The 13,381-nt window shown below is 31.1% G+C and overlaps 2 protein-coding genes across 2 annotated transcripts; both read right to left on the bottom strand.

Annotated features, from left to right (window-relative positions):
• Positions 1-3,371: 3,371 nt before the first annotated feature.
• Positions 3,372-13,203, bottom strand: LOC132749391 (uncharacterized). Its single transcript, XM_060739120.1, has 3 exons — positions 13,059-13,203; positions 3,760-3,875; positions 3,372-3,519 (listed from the first exon to the last, which is right to left on the bottom strand). Exons 1-3 carry the CDS (start codon positions 13,180-13,182, stop codon positions 3,436-3,438), a joined length of 324 nt encoding a protein of 107 aa, XP_060595103.1. The 5' UTR covers positions 13,183-13,203; the 3' UTR covers positions 3,372-3,435.
• Positions 7,063-10,135, bottom strand: LOC132749388 (multiple epidermal growth factor-like domains protein 10). The gene is made up of 3 exons (XM_060739117.1): positions 10,062-10,135; positions 9,425-9,519; positions 7,063-8,335 (listed from the first exon to the last, which is right to left on the bottom strand). The coding sequence occupies exons 2-3, from the start codon at positions 9,489-9,491 to the stop codon at positions 7,128-7,130; spliced, it is 1,275 nt and encodes a 424-aa protein (XP_060595100.1). The 5' UTR covers positions 9,492-9,519; positions 10,062-10,135; the 3' UTR covers positions 7,063-7,127.
• Positions 13,204-13,381: the final 178 nt, after the last annotated feature.

The following is a 13,381-nucleotide window of genomic DNA, read 5'->3' on the forward strand; positions in this document are numbered from 1 at the left end:
TTTTATATCTCCAACATTCATTTGCTCATGTGTTCAGAATAAAAAAGACCTAAAATGACATCAATATTTATCCATAACATGAAAGCGGTTGGTTTGAAGTCGCAGCACACACGAAAGATCATGTTTCAATTAGACCCGTGGTTATATAGCACATTGTTTATAATTTGACACGTGGTTATATAACACTTTGTTTTCAAATGAACAACGTGTTTATACAACACTTTGTTTTCAATAAGACAACGTGGTTATATAACACTTTCTTTTTCAATGAGACAACGCGGTTATATAGCACATTCTTTTCAATTAGACAACGTGGTTATATTGCACTTTGATTTTCAATTACACAACATTATTACATTACTCTTTGTTTTTAATTAGACAACGTGGTTATATGACACTTTCTTTTCAATTAGACAACGTGGTTATATGACACTTTGTTTTCAAATAAACAACGTGGTTATATAGGCATCTTTTAACAATTTAAATAAAGATTGAAGGTCAGCGACGATTTCGAAATGGATTTACAAATGTTTAAGGTAGAGGTATTATAAGTGGAAGAAATATAGAATTTAAATCAAAAAATATCTTTTGTAATTAGAAAGAAAAAAGGAGAGAGAAAAAGTATGCATTTAAAGGAAGTAATCTCATATTTACCTGGAGTTTATCACATGAAAACAATCAATAAGTCTTTGATAATTGTATGTTTACAGTAAACACTCAGATTTCTCACATATCATTTATCAATATCAAAAAATATCATCATCACATTTATTAGGACGAATGTTTTGCTTTGATTTCAAATAAAATTTGTTCAATAAGGAAGTAGCTTATGGTTCAGTAAATTTTAGATTTACGAAACCAACAAAAACTAATTTTAAAGTAAATTGTTGTACGAGATTCATACTAAATAATTGATTCCGCATCATTGAGAACTTTCATGAAATCATCTTGACTGTAACACACCTTCATTTGAAAAATATTTTATGTTTAACTTATCTATTACTTTTCACATGCTTTCAATATATAGCACCAGCCTCGTATCATTGTATTAACATTAAAAATTCAGAAAAAAAAGACACAAAAAAGCAACAACAACAACAAAAACAAATTAAGTGTTTGGTTAACTGCTGGCCTTATGTAAGTATAAAGTATATCAAAAATGATTTGTTTCATCTTGTAAAAGATAAAAAAAACGGGATCATGCTCATATAGTATATGTTAGCAATTCACTACACACTGGGGGCGTCCGTGGCCGAGGGGTTAACGTCGTTGACTTCAAACCACTTGCCCCTTACCGCTATGGGTTTGAATCCCGACAGGGACTTTGGAGTCTTAAATGTGAGGAAGCTATCCAGCAAGCTTACGGAACGTCGGTGGTTCTACTCAGGTGCCCGTTCGTGCCTGAAAAATGCACGGAGGGGCACCTGAGGTCTTCCTTCGCCAATAAAGCTGGAACGTCGCCAAATGACCTATACTGTGTCGGTGTGACGTAAAACCCAAATCAAACAAAAACTACACACTGAACTAATTCTTTCAAGAGTGAATATTGATGGTAAAATAATAACAAAAAGGAGATGATTATGCTTTTAACTCAAGTTTACCCAAATCTATACAAAAATGTTAATTTGTTACGCTCCAGGTAAGAAAATGACCGTGACGAAAATGCGTGCTTTGTATTAAGCTCACGCAAAAGCAATTCCACAACAAATAGAACCTTTGTAAGAGTTTTTACCACATTATACCATTTCTTTTTAATTTAATTTTAAGAAGCAATAATTTTACCGAGACGTCAGTTCAAGAGATTTACTCCACAGGAATTGACGGAAGAACTAAATAAACTTGCTGGTTATGACAGTTACAAAATGAGAGCATGTTAATGATTAAAATTGTTCACTTAAAACATTCATTTTTAGTTGGACAATTCAAAGAATTCTTTTGTTCTCACACATCTGTTGTTACACTTTTGTGAAGTTCCTGCGTGCAAGATCTGCAGAAGGGATTGTGTTGAAATTTCACACACTTATTTGGGAGGTCACTGTATAAGGCCCATTCTATTATGGATGTTGACGGAATTATGGCCTTTTTTGAACTCTTGAAAAATTTACATAATCTAGGCTCTTGTTTTACTATAAAGCACTGAAAATAGACGAGCATGCTTTTCTTCTGTTTGAGAAATACGTACTGTCATAAGTTTTGGATCATGTTCTCGGTCCATATTCTGTAAAGAAAAAATGTTCGATGTCGCACCAGGCCATGATATTTCCACATAAAAGTCTCGTCGCTATAACTATAACTTGTGGAATCTTAAAGTGATAAATATTTTTATGAATATAAACATTATTATAGAAACAAATTATATAATACGAAAGCTTTACAAAGTTCAATACTTTCAGTTTGGCATGTCCAAGTTACATATCCTTTATTAGTGAATTGTTTATCATACAAGTAGTATCCGCTCTGCGTCAACATTTTTATGTTCTCGGGTCTTTTGGCATTTCTAATGCTAGCATAAGCTAGTTAGCCCTGTCATTGTGGTGATCAAAAACACTTTCAGACAAAGCTACGAAACCTTAATTGTTCCTGTGCGTTGGCTATTTAATGATTATATGAAAGTGATCCGTAGCTATATCACATATGGATCTCTTCAGCACATATGGAGCTCAAAGGCAATTTCAGGATTTTTTTTAACCAAAAAAAGATTAACGGAACTACATAGAAATTGGCCATTCTCGATATTCTTGTTTCTTATTATTAATGTTATTTGATGTTTTGCTTCATGCCTCGCAACTAAACTGTTACATTTTGCAGAATAAGCTTTGTAAATAATTGTGAAACGACCAGAAACCCTCATTTTCATTTTAGAAACATGACACGCGCTTTTCACTGTTAATCTTCAAACGAAATCTTCAAACTTTGCTGTTACACTTTAGAGGAAAGTCCTGAAATATCTCAAAGGTGACCTTTTTTGTTTACAAAATTAGTGTTGTTATATTTTTCTGATCCTTCGGGATCATTGATACCAGCTTTATTAAGTATCGAGTCTTGAAAACTGCTCAAGCCGGTGCTAGGGAGTGTGAGGGATGTTGCACTAATTCATTATCCCTCATGTATAGACTCAATCAAACCGAGTCTACAATTGTCATGTAGATTTGTTGTGATTAATGCTTCCATGCTTCCGAGGGATAACTTTGTTTCCAGATTTTTACACGTATTAATTAGTCAACGTCGTTCCGTTAATACAAAATATCATGTTACAAATTCAAAAAAAAATCCGAAAAGTAATCCTTGAGACTATCTAAAAAAATTTGTTGTTGTTGTTTTGTTGGTTTTTGTTTGTTTGTTTTTGTTGTTTTTGCTTTTTTGTTTGTTCCTTTTGTTGTTTTTCTTTCTTTGTCAATTAGAAAATTTCCATACAAAACATTACTAAACACTTCTTTATTTTGCCGATACATTGTAGTATTGGACTCCAGGATCTAATTGGACTGTGTGATCATTCGGCAATTCTGATGTCGGCACATCCTTGTAAAACATAAAATATAGATATATCATGAAAGGAAAGTGGAATACATTTATATATACTTAGAAAGAGAGAGAGAGTTCTAAAGTTTCGTAAAATTTTCAATAAGCATTTTGCTCGCATGTGCAATTGATAGAAAGACTAAATGATTTATTGAATGTTATTAACATGATCAAACATTTATCATCAAAACATACCTATAACTTCAAAGTAACAGAATGTGTTTAATCGTAAAGAATTACCTGTAGCTGTAGAGAACTATAATCAGCCAACCGGTTTGAACCAGCAGTGGTTAAACTTTCATAAACAGTTGTAGGTTGGATAACGTCAGCTTGTCTCGTGTCTGTGTCAGTATTGGCTGCAATGGTTACAATTATGTTTAAGTTTCCGTACATAAAATCACATTCTGCACACTTTTAAATTCAATAAAGAATTGAATCTAAGTTAACATATTTCTTACTATAGTTTGATACAAATCGTACCCAAATTAAACCAAGATATAAACTATATGATGAGACGTTGACTTTCCATAGCAATGGAGCTTTATCACAAAAATATATGTTTGTCGAAAGGTTAACTCGCTACTTTCCGACTAAAATTGGACAATATCTCTGATCTTTATTATTGACTTGCAAACATGTTGATAGGAAGGTTTTAATTCCTCAACTTTATTTTGTTTTTTATATGACCCCAAAGCGCCCATTATCGGCGGTGGCAGAATTGCTTCTTTTTTCAATAAAACTTCCTGTTTTTATCAATTCTCATTCGATTTTCTTCCTTTAAATTTTATAATGTTCAGTAGACTATGCCTTTAAATTGATGTCTTTCTATAAACTTTGCTGAATATACTGCGATTTTACGGTTCATTTCCCTCCGTACCTATACATCTGTTGAAAATATCGTGCATTGCATTTTATTTGTTTGACATGTAAACTATAGTTAAACGAATTTATGATGCAAAGTTATGATTCAATGATCAAAAGAAGATTTTTTTTGTTATAACAACCTACCTCCAAGAAATACATTATTAATATTGTAGTAGTTCAGGTCTGTATTGGATCTCAAAGCAGTGTTGCTATTCTCTAATCTTTTGAGTCTACAAAATTAATAAAGAATAACAATAGTTTTCTGCATAATATATACTAGGCAAATCTTACTTTTTTTATATAAACAGTCACCGGAAAATCTTTGCACCAATAGGATTGTGGCAAACTTCACTACCATTTAAAAGTGACCTAAACATTTATGAATCATTTCACATGATACATTTAGGGTTAATTAACAATAATTGACTTCAATTTAAGCTTTATTTATTTGCTTTCTCGTCTAAAGTTACACTTTAAAAATTTTGTCCGGGCAAATATCAGCTGAATCTAAGAAATGTCACCCACCCGGAAAATTTGAAATTCCAATCGGATTATTTTGCAGCATTGTCTATTTATTCAATTACATTTTCTTATTTTATATAAATTGTGGAAATGTTTCACCATATGCTAAGTATGTATTTTTATGTACTTTCCTGTTGAAAAAGCGTTAATTTGAGCATTTTCTTTTGAACATCCAATTGCATTTTTTCCATTTGTTTTAACAGGAAAAAAATCCGATTGGAATGTCTCCTAGTGGAATTTTTCCTACTGATTTTTTTTCTCAATATATTCTACTGGAAATATCTCCTATCAGAATTCATTCCAATTTTACAGAAATAAAAATTAAAAATCCAATTGGAATTTTAAAAAGAAAGAATAATTTATATAAGGTAGGGTGATGTATTTCACACAGCATTGTTGAAACAATTTCAGACATTTGTTCTATATACTGTATATCCGCTTATACTAAATCATTTTGGATTTTGTTAGTCACATTTCAGCTATTTCTGTTAATATCTTGCGTGACCATCAACCGATTTGAATTTGTGAATTTGATTAGGAAATGGATCTGTTTGATGAAAAAGTTATTCCTTTCTAGCAAATACCCAAACCGAAAAATATCTGATAGGTACCAAATAATGTATACTTATGTAACACTTATGTCAAAATTAAAAGTATACATGCTTCCCTTATCTTAAGGTCGATTCTTGAAAGAGGTATTGCAAAATATATCTCTGTTATTTTTAGAGTAAAAGTCCTGAAAAAAAAAATATGATGCTACAAATTTCTTCACGTGTCAAATTTTATAATTTATCTAAAACCTTTGATTTGTTATATAAGAACATCTTTTAAATAAACATTTTGTATTCCAAATATTTGTGGTAAAATTAGATTTGATGCAAAGTAAACGTGTTTGAGATATTTTAATAATTATATGCTGCCATCTTATTCACAAGTTTCCGACACTAGATACGTCGATATGCCGCAGATATCGTGAAATCCAAGCTGATTGCCCGTTCCCTGTTTTCTATACTTATCTGTAGTTTTGCTAGAAACTTTACGACAAACATTTTTTACCAAAGTAAAAATTAAAATATAAATATGGAATGAAACAATTTGCACGTATAAAAATCGCGAATGCCCTCAGGCATTTATTCGTTTAACGTGTAATTTATTAGATTGCATACTGTGTAACATTTTTAGAAATTTGAATTTGAATTGTGTCAAATTTGTGTCAAAGTGAATTGAAGGTTTTGTCTGGTCAAATTCAATTGCTTTGAAAATAAAAAGTCATCTAAAAACAATTTCAATAAAAACAGAATATTGAAGATTTTTTCCAACTGATAAATTTCATAGCGAATCAGACCTAACGTAAAATATTGTAACGGTCTATGGGTTGCTTTATATTCGTCCGTTGTTCAGGATAATTTCATTTCCGATTTATTGAATTAAGGATATAAAACTAAAGGCATGACTTAAAACATATATTTATTTCATTTATGTATTAATGATCTTGTATTTACCTTCTTGTCAGGAGGACCACAGCAGCAACAAGTACCAGTATTATTATCAGGAGAATGACACCACCTACAGCAGCACCTATTATTATTCCTTTAGTGTCTTCATTTCCAGGCGCCGAATTTATAGCTGTTGTATTAAATAAAACAATAAAATACATAACATATGGAAAAGTGCAATGTCTTCAATTGTTTTGTTAACTTATTTTATCTACATGTGTGTAATAACAATTATTATCCTTATTACTACTAGTATAACATTCAGTACATCTTCTGCAACAAAGAAACAGACATACCTGATATAAATTTATATTATAGTATAGGTATATGGTCTATAATTCATTTATTGATATTAATAAATGTTTGAAATGTCATTTTTTGCCCTGCTTTATTAGCCAATCAAATAACTTCAAATGCGGGCTTTATATCTATATCACTTTTCGGCCCGGGGCCGAAAAAGTGATATAGATATTGGCCCTGTTTTAAGGCAGGCTATTGTGTTATTGAACGTGGCAGGTAATTTTTTTATAGGACTAATGACGTATAGTTATTTAATAACATGCTATCTTTATTTCAAATTGAAAAAATATTGTTGTTATTACTATTGTTATTATTGTTTTAATCGGTAAAATTGTTATAATTACTCTTATCATAATTATTATTATTGACTCATTCACTTACTTGCTTGCTTAATGTGTTAGTTTGTGTAAGATGTTATATTGTTTACTAAATAGAAAACATTTTACCGTTGTGTCCTGTATTGCAATTCCCATGTATTCTGTCACATATTAAATTCACACAGTCATTGCTGCATTTCATATCACAAAAGTTTCCGTAAAAGCCAGCGACACATCCGTCATTGCAGTTTCCAGACAATAGGTCACAGCTACCATCAAGACAGTTAACATTGCATTGTTTATTACATATTTGTCCATGGAATCCTTTGTCACATGATGAGCAAGTGCTACTGGAAGAGCAATTTAAGCAGTTTGCGGGACATTGTTGACAAGTGTTTCCCCAGTGCTTTCCAATACAGTCAGAACAATTCGTCAATGAATAACATGCTAAACAGGTAAGTGGGCAGATTTGCTCACAGAGATTCCCGAACTTACCATCGATGCATCTATCACATTTAACTCCGGTAAACCCTTCCTTACATCTTGGACATTCTCCACTATAAGTACAATTTTTATTTTCACAACCTACGGAACACGTATCAACCCAGCAGTACTTTCCTACCTCACAATTATCACATAGATCACCTGTAAACCCATTTTTACATTGTGTGCAAACATCGTATGATGTACATGATATACAATTATCTCTACATTTATGTTGACAAGTGTAGGTTACAACATCGCTCAATGGGTATTGTCTCCCATTGTAATATCCACCATTGCATATGCTACAGTTATAATATGAAGTGCATGAAATACAGTTGTCCGGGCAAGATAAACTACAGTCATCTTTATATTTATTATTTTCTCGATTATGACCAATATAGAAGCCATTTTTGCATGTGTGACATGTGCTTACATCAGAACATGTTGCACAATTATTACTGCAAGCGTGTCGACAATCGTAGACTACAACATCGCTTGATGGGTATTGTCTACCATTGTAATATCCATCATTGCATTTGCTACAGTTATAATAAGAAGTGCATGAATTACAATTGTCCGGGCACGATAAACTACAATCTTCTGTATAATTAACCAGATTACGACCAATATAGAAGCCATTTTTGCATGTGTTACAACTGCTTGCACCAGAACATGTTAGACAATTGTTACTACAAGCATGTATACAACTGTAACTATAATATCCGTCAATACAACCATCCAAACAAACAGCGTCTACATTGTTGTTGTATTTACATCTTGAAGTTCCATTTATACAACAGTTACATCTGCCACATTCATTCAATGCTAGAACTTAAAGATATAAAGGAAACTAATAACTAAAATGTTACTGCTTCTAAACAACGGTGTATAACACTTCAAATAATTTGATACCAAATCTAATTTGATTTACTTAAAATTTTCAAAAACATCTGATAAAAACTCTGATCAAAAATCAAAGTATTGAAATACTTTTCTCACAAGAACAATCTGCGGGGTGACAATATGTGCGATAGAGTCTATGAAAATAAATAAATGTGGAAGTCAAGACAAAACTGTAAATGTCTTTTGAGTTCTTTAATCTTTAGATAAAGCACGCATACCAACCGAGTAACATGTAATGAATGTGATAGTATATATATAAAATATCTTTTTCTGTTATACTTAAATTAGATGTAAGGGAAAAAGTGAAAAATATTATTTTGTTACGGCTTCTAAACAACAATGTATAACATTTAATATAACTTGATACTCTCTTTTGACTTATTTAAATTTTTCATAAACATGTGATAAAAATTCTGATCAAAATTAGTATTAAAACATGTTTCTCACAAGAACAATCTGCGGCATGACAATATCAATATCTGCGATAGTTCTATGAAAATAAATAAATGTGGAAGTCAAGATAAATTAACTTAATTTTAAAATATGCTGGGAGTGGTGTGTGCAAGCTTTTAATGGAGTTCTTTAATCTAATGATAAAGCACGCATACCAACCGAGTAACATGTAATGAATGTGAATATATATATAAAATATTTTTTTCTATTATATTTAAAATTTGTGAAAATGGGAAATAAAGTGTAATAGTAGTTATTTTACCTTAGCGTAGATAAACATATACAATCTTCAAGTGTTTAGTCGAAAATGCATTATTATTTTTCTTCATGCATGTCATAGTTACAAAACATTATTTGATATTATACACCATTGCTCAATACAAAATGTGTACATAGGAGTCAAATGAAATAAAATAATCTTCGCAAGTGTTAATTTATTGAAATTACATGATTACGTTTTACTCATAATTTAGAAATGTTTATACACGAAAGTGAACCTGTATGCTGTTAGGTATGTTATATAAAAGTAGTCATATGCTGATTATAATATTGTTTAAAACATACCTGTGTCACATAAAAGTAAAACTAGTCCCAGCAAAGTTTTCTTCATTTTTGTATCTCCAACATTCATTTGCTCATGTGTTCAGAATAAAAAAGACCTAAAATGACATCAATATTTATCCATAACATGAAAGCGGTTGGTTTGAAGTCGCAGCACACACGAAAGATCATGTTTCAATTAGACCCGTGGTTATATAGCACATTGTTTATAATTTGACACGTTGTTATATAACACTTTGTTTTCAAATGAACAACGTGTTTATACAACACTTTGTTTTCAATAAGACAACGTGGTTATATAGCACTTTGTTTTTCAATGAGACAACATTATTACATTACTCTTTGTTTTTAATTAGACAACGTGGTTATATGACACTTTCTTTTCAATTAGACAACGTGGTTATATGACACTTTGTTTTCAAATAAACAACGTGATTATATAGGCATCTTATAACAATTTAAATACAGATTGAAGGTACGCGACGATTTCGAAATGGACTTACAAATGTTTTAGGTAGAGGTATTATAAGTGGAAGAGAAACATAGAATTTTAATCAATAAATATCTTATGTAATTACATGTATTAAGAAAAGAAGAGAGATAAAAAGTATGCATTTAAAGGTAGTAATCTCATATTTACCTGGAGTTTATCACGTGTTATCAATCAATTAATCTTTGATAATTGTATGTTTACTATCAACACTCAGATTTGTCATATATCATTTATCAATGTAAGAAAATATCATCATCACATTTAGTGGGACAAACGTTCCGCTATGATTTTAAATAAGATTTGTTAAATAAGGAAGTAGCTTATGGTTCAGTAAATTTTAGATTTACAAAACCAACCAAAACTAATTTAAAAGTAAATGTTGTATGAGATTCATACTGGATAATTGATTCCGCATGATTGAAAACTTTCATAAAATCATCTTGACTGTAACACACCTTAATTTTAGCAGTATTTCAAGTACAGTCGAACTTCTTTCGTCGAGAGATCGGTAGTTCGAGCCAACCGAGGTTGAACTATTATTACGTATTTATTACATGAATAACTTAACTTTTATTTTTTACATGTTATCAATATATCACCAGCCGCATATCATTGTGTTAATATTAAGAAAAATCAGGAAAAAAACTAAAACAACAAAAACAAGTGTTTGATTAACCGCTGACCTTATGTCAGTATACAGAATATAAAAATGATTTTTTCCATCTTATCAAACAATTGTCGGCATCATACTGATATAGTACATGTATATGTTAGAGAAATAGCTGTTAACTACACTATGAACTAATTCACGTCTTTAAAGAGTGAATATTGATGGTAAAATTGTGACAATATGAAGATGATTGTGCTTTTTACTCAAGTTTACCCATATCTACACTATAATTTTGATTTTTACGCACCAGGATTTCAAATTTAAATACTAACTTGATATATAAACCGTGGACGTTTTGATATTTCAATGTATTTAGTTTAAACATATTTATTTCAATATTTTACATATTTTACATTTTATGTTACATAAAATTGAAAGGGTTTAGAATGAAAGAAAATGTGTATGGTTCCTCTCCCTTCAATGTGTTTGCCTTGAATGAATTCAGTCAAGACTAAGTATTAAGTGAGCAATAAAACAATGGAATGCTCTAAATAAAGACGAACATTTATGCTTCTTAAATAATGAGAAGCGAGCACTGGCATCGGACCTCAACAATATAGCCGATTTCTAGCTTGGTTTGAATTCCCAGCTAGGTTTGAATTTCGAACCTGGTTTGAATTTCGAGTCAGCTCGTAGATCGATATATATTAAAATCGTGTTTACTTTGACCTTCGAGCCAGCTCTGAGATCGAAAGTTAAAATATTTTGAAGATTAATTTCGAACGAACGTTGATCTTTGATCGAAATCAAAACATCTCACAACTTAAATTCTGGCTGAAGTTTGAAGTTCGAGGCAATCCGAAGATCGGAATTCAAAAGTGTTATCAATCTAATTTCGTGCTTGAGTTGAATTTAATAGCAGCTGGAAGATTTAAAGTTTTGAAACGCTCAATTTCTAGATTGGGTAGTACATCATATATTTTTGTGGGGATTTACGTCGCCACGACACAGTAGAGGCCATATGGCGATTTTCCCGCAAAGTTATCCTTAAGACCATCTTAAATGTTGTTGTTTTTTTTTTGTTTTTTTTTTTGCTGTTTTCTTTCTTTGTCAATTAGTTAATTTCCATTCAAACCATTCCTAAACACTTCTTTATTTTGCCGTTACATTGTAGTATTGGACTCTAGTATCTAATTTGACTGTGTGATCATTCGGTAATTCTGGTGTCGGCACATCCTTGTAAAACAAAAAAATACAGATATTTCATGAAAGGAAAGTGGAATATATCATTTATATACTAATAAAGAGAATGAGAAAGTATATAAAAAAGATATTTCTTGACAGGAAAGTGCAATACATTTATATATACTTAGAGAGAGAGAGGGAGAGTTCTAAAGTTTCGTAAAAGTTTCAATTAGCATTATGCTCGACTGTACAATTGATAAAAAGACTAAACGATTTATTGAATGTTATTTCTTTTATCGAAACATACCTTTTATTTTTAATTAGCATTATGCTAGGATGCACAATGAATAAAAAGACTAAATGATTTATTGAATGTTATTTACATGATCTATCATTTATCATCAAAACATACCTATAACTTCAAAGAACTAAAATCAGCTAACAGAATGTGTTTAATCGTAAACTTTTAGAAATATTACCTGTAGCTCTAGAGAACTATAATCAGCAAACCGGTTTACACCGGTAGCTGTTAGACTTTCATACACAGTTGTAGGTTGGTTAACGTCAGCTGGTTTCGTGTCAGTGTCGGTATCATACACAGTTGTAGGTTGGTTTACGTCAGCTGGTATCGTGTCTGTGTCGGTAGTGGCTGCAATAGTTGCAATTTGTTTAAGTTTCCCTTGATAAAAATTCACATTCTGCACACTTTTATATTCAATTTAGAATCTTATCTTAGTTAACATATTTCTGACTATAGTTTGATACAAATCGTACCTAATTTTAACCAAGATTAAAACTATATAATGAGACTTTGGCTTTCCATAGCAACTGAGCTTTATCACAAAAATATATGTATGTTGAAAGGTAACTCGCTAGTTTCCAACCAAAACTGGACAATATCTCAGAGCTTTATTATTTGACTTGCAAACATGTTGATAGGTAGGTTTTAATTCCGCAGCTTTATTTTGTAAAGAAAGAATGTTAATATGACTCAAAAGCGCCCCCTATCGGCGGCGGCAGAATTGCGTCTTTTTATCTATAAAACTGTCTGTTTTTATCAATTCTCATTCGATTTTCTTCGTTTACATTTTATTATGTTCAGTAGACGTATGCCTTTATACTGATGTCTTTCTTAAAACTTTGCTGAATATACTGCGATACTACGGTTATTTTCCCTCCGTACCTATACATCTGTTGAAAATATCGTGCATTGCATTTTATTTGTTTGACATGTAAACTATAATTAAACAAATTTATGATTCAAAATTATGATACAATGATCAAAAGAATAAATTTTTTAATAATTCAGAAGAAACAAAAGTTAAAAAGGTAGTATATAAACAACCTACCTCCAACAAAGGCATTATTAATATTGTAGTAGCTCAGGTCTTTATTGGATCCCAGAGGAATTCTGCTATTCTCTAATCTTTTGAGTCTACAAGTTGCATAAAGAATAACAAAAGGTTTCTGCATAATATATACTATGCAAATCTCACTTTTGAATATAAACAGCTACCAGAAAATCGTTGCAGCACCAGGATTGTTGCATGCTTCACTACCATATTTTTATCATTTCACATGATAGATTTAGGGTTATTTATAATAATTGACGTCAATTTAATCCTTATTTTTTTGCTTTCCCATTTTGTGCCCTATCTCCTGTTTAGCATGT

This window comes from Ruditapes philippinarum, unplaced genomic scaffold, assembly GCF_026571515.1.
Source record: "Ruditapes philippinarum isolate M1 unplaced genomic scaffold, ASM2657151v2 ctg1957_1_1_1_1, whole genome shotgun sequence".
NCBI lineage: Eukaryota > Metazoa > Mollusca > Bivalvia > Venerida > Veneridae > Ruditapes > Ruditapes philippinarum.